General features: G+C 42.6%; 1 protein-coding gene across 1 annotated transcript in view; it reads right to left on the bottom strand.

The window, feature by feature from the left end:
* Nucleotides 1–704: 704 nt before the first annotated feature.
* erc2 (ELKS/RAB6-interacting/CAST family member 2) overlaps nt 705–9,057 on the bottom strand; it is a 61,517-nt gene continuing 53,164 nt past the window's right edge. Inside the window, exons 13-20 of the mRNA XM_042224929.1 lie at nt 8,662–8,864; nt 4,918–4,929; nt 4,437–4,560; nt 4,181–4,341; nt 2,956–3,103; nt 1,538–2,164; nt 1,003–1,070; nt 705–866 (exon numbers count right to left, since the gene is read on the bottom strand). Coding sequence (XP_042080863.1) covers nt 1,044–1,070; nt 1,538–2,164; nt 2,956–3,103; nt 4,181–4,341; nt 4,437–4,560; nt 4,918–4,929; nt 8,662–8,864 — 1,302 coding nt within the window. The 3' untranslated portion in view covers nt 705–866; nt 1,003–1,043. The remainder of the gene's footprint in view (nt 867–1,002; nt 1,071–1,537; nt 2,165–2,955; nt 3,104–4,180; nt 4,342–4,436; nt 4,561–4,917; nt 4,930–8,661; nt 8,865–9,057) is intronic.

Genomic DNA, 9,057 nt, shown 5'->3' with positions numbered 1-9,057 from the left:
ACGCATGGCAGGTAAAAAGGTTAAAAAAAGAAAAAGAAAGGAAGAAGTCACTGTGTGCCACGGAGGGAAAATATAGCTCAGAAAAACAATCTGATGATTACAACACGCCGAAGGTCATGACAGCCAGGCAGAGGGGTCAGATGTCACCAGGTGAGTCAGGAGGGCAGTGAGGATTGAAAAACCATGACAAGAGTCAGGCGGAGGAGCCAACCAGAGCCAGAGGAGTCAGTTAGGCAGGTGAAACAGTCAGCAAGACAACCATGATCTTGAACCAGTCAAAGGAAGGAGGAGGAAGGAAGAAATACTGGGCTGACAGACGGTCATGAGATCTCTGCTGGGTGGATCAAGAGAGCGCCGTTTGGCCTGAACTTGTGACAGACAGGTGAGTTGACCTCGGTGTAACCTCTGATACAGTGCTCCCGTGTTAATCACATGTCCAAGCAACAATTAGACACACACAGAACATCTCTTTCTCCATATCGTTCTCTCTCCTTCCATTTCAGTTGTGAATATCTAATGTTGTGTGAAGTGGAGTGCGTCTTGTCCTGTTCACACCAAGAAGAGCTCCCACATCACCTTAAACAGAACATGAAGGAGACAGTGGAAGTTTCAGTTTGGAAAGATTTTTCTTTTAGTGTAATTAATATAATGTTCACTACAGCATGTCTATGCGTGTCTAGATGGGTGAAATACCTGCTCAGCTGTCAGTCTCTATGCATGACCTGCACACCTGAGTTCCCCCTCCTCTTCCTGGGAAAAAAAGGTCCCGTTGCTGGGTACTGATTGAGTGGAGGTAATAAATATTTAGTTGGGTAGTGTTACAACATCATGGCATGGCTGTGCTCCTCCAGTAGTGACTGAATCATCTGAATGTGAGAAAAAAAATACAAAGATATATAAAGATAAAAATATAAATCTGACAAACATGCTGAGATTTTTACAAAACACCACAGACTCCGCTGGCAAAGAAGTAAAATTAAGAAAGTCTTAAATATTTCTCACCCCTCAAAACAACATTAGAGCTTTGGTTGTCACAGCAAGGATTATGCCCAAATGCCCTCCTCGTCATCCTGTCGTTGGCAGCGTTATGCATGAGGAGAAGAAAGCAGCAGAAGCTGTTATGTTGCTTTTATTCAAAGCAGCATTGAGAACTGTAGGGACTGAAACTGTGTCTTATTTATTGAGACCAACATCTGGTGACTGGAGCGATGTCAGCGGTTAATTCTTTGTTCGCTTAATGTCACAACTATTTCTCTACAACAGAATTTTAACATTGCATCTATTGTCCAACTACTGTGCTACTGTGTATTTGACAGTCTGTCAAAGCAAACTTCTAACCATCATGGCTGAGATTATCACAGATATCTGTGTCACATGCAAGTACAGTATGTAGCTTGTGGCATTTGTTGGTCACAGTTATTAGATTAACTGAGTTTTAAGACATTTTTACTTTTCCATATCAAAAAGACGTCAGTGCTGACCTTTGAAACATGTTGTAAATAGCATTTAATAACAGAGATAACATGTGTGATCTTACCTGGTCTGGGGAAGGGCGATGACCAGCATGCGGGGGTCCTCGGGCTGGTCCCCCGCGATGGTGGGGCGACGGGTGACGTGGATGTTGGGCATGGTGAGGGTGTTGGGGATGCTGAGGGTGCTGGGGGTGCTGGGGGTGCTGAGGGTGTGGATGTTGGGGGTGTGGCCCCTGTTGTGGAGGTCCGTGTGGGTGCTGAGGGTGAGGGTGCTGCGGAGGCAGATGCCCATGTGGGTGCTGCTGAGGATGCTGGGGGTGCTGTTGGTGAGGGTGCTGGGGCTGTGGAGGGCGTGGGTGCTGTTGGTGCTGGGGAGGTGGCTGAGGGTGCTGAGGATGTTGCTGGTGAGGAGGGTGAGGGTACTGCATCTGTGGCTGCTGTGGGTGTGGGTGTTGCTGGGATGCCTGTGGGTGCTGTGGGTGTTGCAGGTGCTGTGGATGCTGTTGGTGTTGCGGATGTTGCGGGTGCGGGGCGTGTGGATATGGAGTCTGTTGAGGGTGGGGAGCGTGGGAATACTGGGGCTGGGGCTGAGGTGGAGCATGTGGGGGCTGAGACTGGGGGTGGTGAGGAGCATGTGGATGATATTGCTCGTCTTCATAGTTGTCGGCTATCAGCTTCATTCTGCTTTGTGTCTGTAGGAGGAGGGCAGAGGTCAGTGCATGACGCTCTGCAGTTGGCAGAAGTGAGGAGACTGCACACTTACAGTACATGGCAGCAACTTGTCAGTAACAAAGTAACTGTCGCTGTCCTAATTCATAACATAAAAATCAGGTTGTATTAAATAAGGCTTAAAACTACTGATTAAGATGAGCGACAAGTCTCACCTCCTACTGGCAGTTAGAAAGAATGTATAACTCTTAGACACATCTACAATGGCTTTAGGCCTAGAGGCTTCCTCCATTCTTTATATACCGTCTGTGGTTAAACTACAGTACGATTCCAGGTGACCATCCACTGTTCAAGGATCAGTTTATGTGCTTCCAAGGTGACATAAGACAAAAACTAGAGACAGAAAAGTGGCCAGATTGCCTCTGCCAGAATTTTACGTGTGTAAATCATACTAGAGCTGTACGCTTTAAAATTTGAGTTAGCTTAAAATAAAAAAAAATTAAAAAACGGAATATTTGAGACTGCTGCAAAACTGAAGTCTTGGAGGCACAGACTTCTTATTCAACTCTGATGTTTACGGCCACAAATTATTTGCAAATTGAGATGATAATGACATCACTTCATTTTAGTACTAGTCTGGAATTAACAAAGACTTAAGAAATAAAAGCAGAAAAATGACTCTGAACTTGCAAAGTGGTCATGCAGTGATAACCTTGTAGAAAATTGTTTAGCTGACTTGTACAGCTACATTTTTTATTTTGGCAACAAGCATCGGCAGAGAGAAATTTCCTTGGAAGTATGCTGCAGTACTAACATGTTGTTTGAGCTGGTGCATCAGTTTGTCCCGCTCCCTCTTGAGGGCTAGCACCTCCTCCTGGGTCTTCTTTTTATTCGAGGCAGACAGTTCCAGCAGTGCAATATTAGCATCTTTCTCACTAATTGCTGCCAGCAGAGCTTGTTGTCTGAAAGAAAAACAACATAAAACACAACAGTAGTATCTCCAGAAAGATTTAGCTATCAGATAGAAGGCCTCACATTTGACTCTAGAATACTTTGATATACAGAGGTACTCATGATCGACTCAGTGATTACAAGGTGCCCAGACCCTGCGACTGAAAAACAAGCCAAAATCATCACCCCACCAACACTGTGCTTTAACACTTTAACAGGGTATGAGGTGTTTGTACTGATATGTTGTGTTTGGTTTTTGTCAAACTTTGTGCCAATTATTATTAGCAAACATCGCCACGTTGATCTCATTTGTCCAGGACAGTTTTTTCTTAAGATGCACTTTTACGATGTGTGCTGCCATGTTCTTTTGTTGAGGGAAGAAGCTTTCTTCTGGCTCTCCCATACAAGCCATACTGTCATGAACTTCAACATTTAACAAGCTAACCAAGGCCTGTAGAGTCTGAGATTTTGTGTTTTTTTCTGCAATTTCTCTGGACATTATCTGGCCTCAGGGTGAATGTGCAGCACATATTGACTTTTGGGTAGATTTAAGGAGCTTGGGAAGAAAAATTATTGGACTATTTTAAGTTTCTTGAAGAGGTTTCACTTCAGAGAAGCTTCTTCAGTTCTAAGACCAAATGGTGGAGAGCCCCAGGTATTCCCTAGTGGGAGTTGTCCCTTTAAAAAAAAACTGGGACTCTCCACCATTTGGTCTTAGAACTGAAGCTTCCTGGATGAGAAGTGAAACCTCTTCAAGAAACTTAGATTACAATGACCTGGATGACTGAGAACCTACACAGACATTTTGGGTAGATTGGCTACTGTTTTGAATATCAGTGTGACCATCGTGGTGGATTTCAGATTACTTTTTGTTCTGATAATGAAATCAAATTTCAATTTAGCAGTGCTATGTCGGCTGTCTTCTCATAAAGACGGTGGGGAAGGACAAAAACAAATGAGCTGGATTACATTTTGAGAAAAGAAATTAATCCAAGGCTTAATTACAAGAACATTTTTTAAAAAAGGAGGTTGAAAATGTAGGCCGCCAATCTGATTTTTGCTAACAGCAAATCTCAGAAAACACTAACTTCATTTCAAGGATCTCCTCCAGCTGTTTCCTGCGTTCTTGTCTCATGTTGGTGAGGTGAGTGTCCCTCTCCTGTAAAGACTGCTGTGTGGAGGAGAGACGCTGCTTGGTGGCATCCAGCTCTTGCCTCGTCCTTTCTAGCGTGTTCATTAGCTCCTCCAACTGACGTTTGGGAAAACAAGGACACATATCTCATTAGGTAATTACTAAACTGTGTATCATCAGGGGTAAATATTTTTTTTATTAGGGTACATCACCTTCAAGTGGTGACCACCATCTATGGAGCTGTCCTTACGAGGGTCCTGTCCCAAGCCTTTCTTGTCACCTTGCAGCCCCAGTTTGATGTTTGAACCCTTTTTAGCTTGATCTTTACCCCCTTGTCTGCAAAACCACAAAATTTGTGCATTTCCATTAAAAGTCAGTAGAGTTATATGAAAAATATGTAGACTTATGAAATGGGTGCATTTTATACCCAAAACCACAACAAAAATGTGAAACACAAAACAAGCAAAGCCAGTACAGCAATGGGCGATCATGTCAAGTGCATTTTGAATGTATTCAGTTTCAAAATAGTACCGCTTATGAGATCACCAGGACAACAACAAAACATGAGCATCACAGATGTAGCGATAGCTTCATGTTAATTGCATTGCTGAGATAAATCACAGGTTTAAGCACCAGTGTTAGGATGGAGTTAGGAAGAAATGGGGATGTAATGGGAGCAGGGGCATTACTTACCTGGGAGCTAGACTGCAGATGGGGAAAGGAAAAGGCAGAAGACAAGGGGTTGATGGAACGAGTGAAGTAGACATTGGAAGCAGGAAATAAGAGAACACACAGGAAAGTAAAAAACAAACAAAACAGACACATTAGAACCAGAACATAAAGAAACAATCACAAGAAAAAAGTACAGTGAACCCAGAGGAGATCACGCTGTGTTCATTGCTCATCAAACAACATGGGAAATTACAAACACGCCTGTGGCAGTCACTGCTCTGCAGCCTGACACAGCTAATGCAGGATGCACCTTCTCTGAAAACAAGGGCCCATGTGCATCTTCTGCCAAGCCTGGAAGTGGCAGACATGCATTTAGTCAGGCAAAAGTTAGCCGGGCAAAAATAAGAGGAGAGGACAGGTTTGAGAGTCGAGCAAAAGGAGAGGAAGCCAACGGTGGTTTGATCAAGTGGGCAAGAAGGGAGCTAGTGGGAGAATCAGTTATGGATGCAGGGTTGTTCAGACAGAAAAGACCTGACTGAACTGACACACTTCACGACTGAGGGCTCAGTCCAGACCCTACCTACTACAGCACCCCACACTGAGCGCGTGTAGACGTGGAGCACAGCAGCTCTATTCATGCAGGCCACTAGGGCTGATCTTTTCCTTTAGTATCTCGTAGAGCAAGCTAGGCAGGGCACGTGGGGGCAGGTTGGGATGGAAAGCAGGAAGAAGGGGGCACTAGAAAATAGGGTCTGTTAGGTGGTGTTAATGGGATATGAGGGTGCAAGGGTGGCTGGGTCACAGAGGGTGACTTGGGGTGAGGCGAGCAGATGGGTGGCTGGAATGAGAAGGGGAAGCGTGCTCGTGGCAACAGCAAACATTAGCTGAGGGCAGACACTTATACAATAAGCTACTACAAACAACCAACGCCACAAAAAGACACAAAAGGGTGTGTATTTGTGTGTCTTAAAGTGTGTTAGCAGGAAGCTATTTCCACAAGAACACAAGGAAGTGTAGCAAGTTCAAATAAAATGTAAAAAAAGTAAAGAAGTCAAAGCAAGTGGGTAAATCACACCAAGTTTTATAGATAAAGGTGCTGATGTGTGCATTATTTGCAGTATTATTAGTATTAAAACATTTACAGTATATACAATGCGTTTTTAGTTAGGGTTACAAATTACAAAATATTTGCTTTTAAAACTGCAATTTTTATATTGACAGTTTGCTGCAACACCGGTGTGACTGAATTTACTGTGTGACTTTACCAAGCATCACCACGGAAACACGCCAAAACAGGAAAAAATGAGTGTAGCATGTGGTACAACTAAATGGCAAGCAATATATGCCTATCTGGACATATATTCACAACATTATGACCTGATGATTTGCATTTATATGAAGTACAACCCTTGATCTTTAAGGTTTGAACTTCATATTTGCTTAAAATTTCACATGGCTGTTTAATTTGCTGTGATTGCTCATGCAGCAAAATATTTGTGGACTTTTTTTTCCCACTTTACATCATCAGTGCACAGATAAATGAGTTTTAATGATGACTGCTGCCCCAAAAATAAACATGCAGCACAAACTCCTTCTCCCTTACACATGTATACATGCACACACACACACACAGTCACACACGCAGTCACATGCATAGAAAAGCTCCTTTTAAATGATCAAAAAGCAGTCACGGACACAGATGCAGACTAGAAAGCAAAAACATTCTAAAGAAATCAAATCAAAATGAATCCAGGGATCTTTGTATCATGTACGCGAATAAAATAATGGCACCACGGACTAAAAACAGACTGTGTAACTCTGATACAAAGATTTTTGAATCCTTCAAACAGCAGGCAGACCCAGGCACACAGGTGAAACCAGATGCAGTTGCGGCAGTCGCGGTCGGAGACTTGAACCACGCAGCCAAGCCTTAAGTGCCAGGGCAGAGCACTCACTTTCCCAGGAAATCCCACACCATGCCCCCTATCTGCTGGGGAGCAGTGGACACAGAAGGGAGCGGGTCAGGGGGAGCTCTGCCACCGGGACGAGGGGTAGGGCGGGGGGCGGGGGGAGGGGGGCTGGTGTCAAAACAGAGAAAGATTTGCAAGGGAGATGAAGAAAAGATTTTGAAAAATCAGAATCAGATTTCAGAACAGAAGAGAAGTAGGTTGAAAGTTGATTCATGGCCAGGGGTAAAGAGAGGGGCAGGTGAGCATGGTACAGAAGAGAGAGAGGGAAATGGGACGGAGAAAAGTGGGTAAAGATGGCAAAAAAAAGGACAAGAAGACGCAATTAATCAAACACCACTAACAAAGTATCACGACATTAATCCTATAATGATCTGAGAAGGGAGTATATAAGTGTCTTTAACACTAAGCAGTGGCAGGGGAGAAGGGCTGTGTGGTCCTCATGCAGATCAGCCAATCCCTATGTTAGTCTCATCCGTCTGAATCCTGTCCAGGTAAACGACGATGATCCCCTTCATTAGACAAACCAAAGTGCAAATAAACTTGCAGTACTGCTCCCAGGAGAGAACCAGAGAGGCCACCTGCTTTATTTCTGCACTCCATTAACTGGACTCAGATGACCTCTTCCGAAAGAGAAGTGGCTGAGTGGAGCGTTGCTGATATTTATAAACAAAACCTAAACGTGTAAATCAAAACTGTGTGTACAGAGCACATTATCCAATACCATCGAGTGCAGTGCAGTATGAGAACATCACAACTGAACATAACATGGAAACACTATGAAAATGTGCACAGAGCCACATGGACATTTGCCCAGCATACACTGAACACAGAGAACTGTAAAGCTGACAAACAGATGCATCCAGATTAAGAATAGACTGCTCAGAGCTACTCAGCACAAACAGTGGCACACTGTATTGCTTATGGTAATACCATTAGAGAGTTGGGTAACCTAAATTACAAAATAACCTGATTTATCTGAAGATAAATGGGGTTTTGTTTGCGATATAGAGAGTAGCAGATTTAAAACCATCTCTTTATGCCGGGTTACTTGTTATGATGTGAAACAAGCCACAGAAAATTATATTTATTTTTTGTATCATACACAACGTTTTGAGCATTTTGGCCTTGGCCATTTTTTTCTTTCTTTCTTTTTTAGTAACATAAAGGGGGACTTCCACTTTTCACATATAATTTTACTTCCAGCAGACCTGTTCTCTATTTGGGACGCTAATTTACAAAATTTATCTCATGTTGTATCTTATATGAGCTAAAACTAATAAAACAGACAATAAACTCATAAAGAAAATGTCATTTTCATGAGGCCCTTTTCTCATGCAGTCCTTTACAAATGGATTTCTTTTTGAATTGGCCAACAGAAAGAATGGTGATTTAAGAAACACCTTTATTAGTGTCCTAAACCTGCTACATCCATCTTTTATATATACAGTCTATGATCATACATGAAATAAACACACCGTATGTATGTATGTATTGATACGTTTGTTTTTCCTTTTCTTTACTTGTTTTCTCCCATTTTTTGTGTTTTTATATTCCCTATATTTATATTGTATATAAATATATTGAAGCTAAGTGGAGAGCTAAAAAATAAACAAAGAATGGATGTATCAGGCATTTTCAGGCAAACATGTTAAATTACCTGAGAGGTTTGCTAAAATTGCAGGCAGGTATGCTAATTTTATCTTCATAGATGTAACAATGGTCATAGAAAACAGAGTGTTTGTTAAAAGGGAAGGATTAAAGCAGTGCAGGCTAATATACAGTTAGAATTAGTTACCTTTCCAACTCAGCAATTTTCTTGTCCTTATCATTCTTTTCGGTTTCCACCTCTCGCAGGATGTCCAGCAGTCTCTCCACCTCTGTCTGAGCCTTATTAGCTTCATCCTTGTAGTAGCTCACCTCCTTTTCCAGCAGTTTCACCCGGTCCACATACTCTGGGTTCCCTCTGGAGCCCGACTGCTGCTCCACTTCATGGGCTTTCTGCATCAACATGCCAAGAAAAGACAAATACAAACATGTACACGCCCAAAAACACACAGTTAACAAAAATAACAACCCAGTATCAACAAAAGTGTGAAGTGCAGAACGTTTTACTGTCAATGAAAGAGAGATACATACAGTACACTGTAGTCCATCAGTGACTTATATTATCTACGTCTCTTGCACTGTCCCT

This window comes from Haplochromis burtoni, unplaced genomic scaffold, assembly GCF_018398535.1.
Source record: "Haplochromis burtoni strain Fernald_Lab_line unplaced genomic scaffold, NCSU_Asbu1 Contig_156, whole genome shotgun sequence".
NCBI lineage: Eukaryota > Metazoa > Chordata > Actinopteri > Cichliformes > Cichlidae > Haplochromis > Haplochromis burtoni.
The sequence above is the reverse complement of the archived record's forward strand: the minus strand, read 5'-3'. Positions and strand labels throughout refer to the sequence as shown.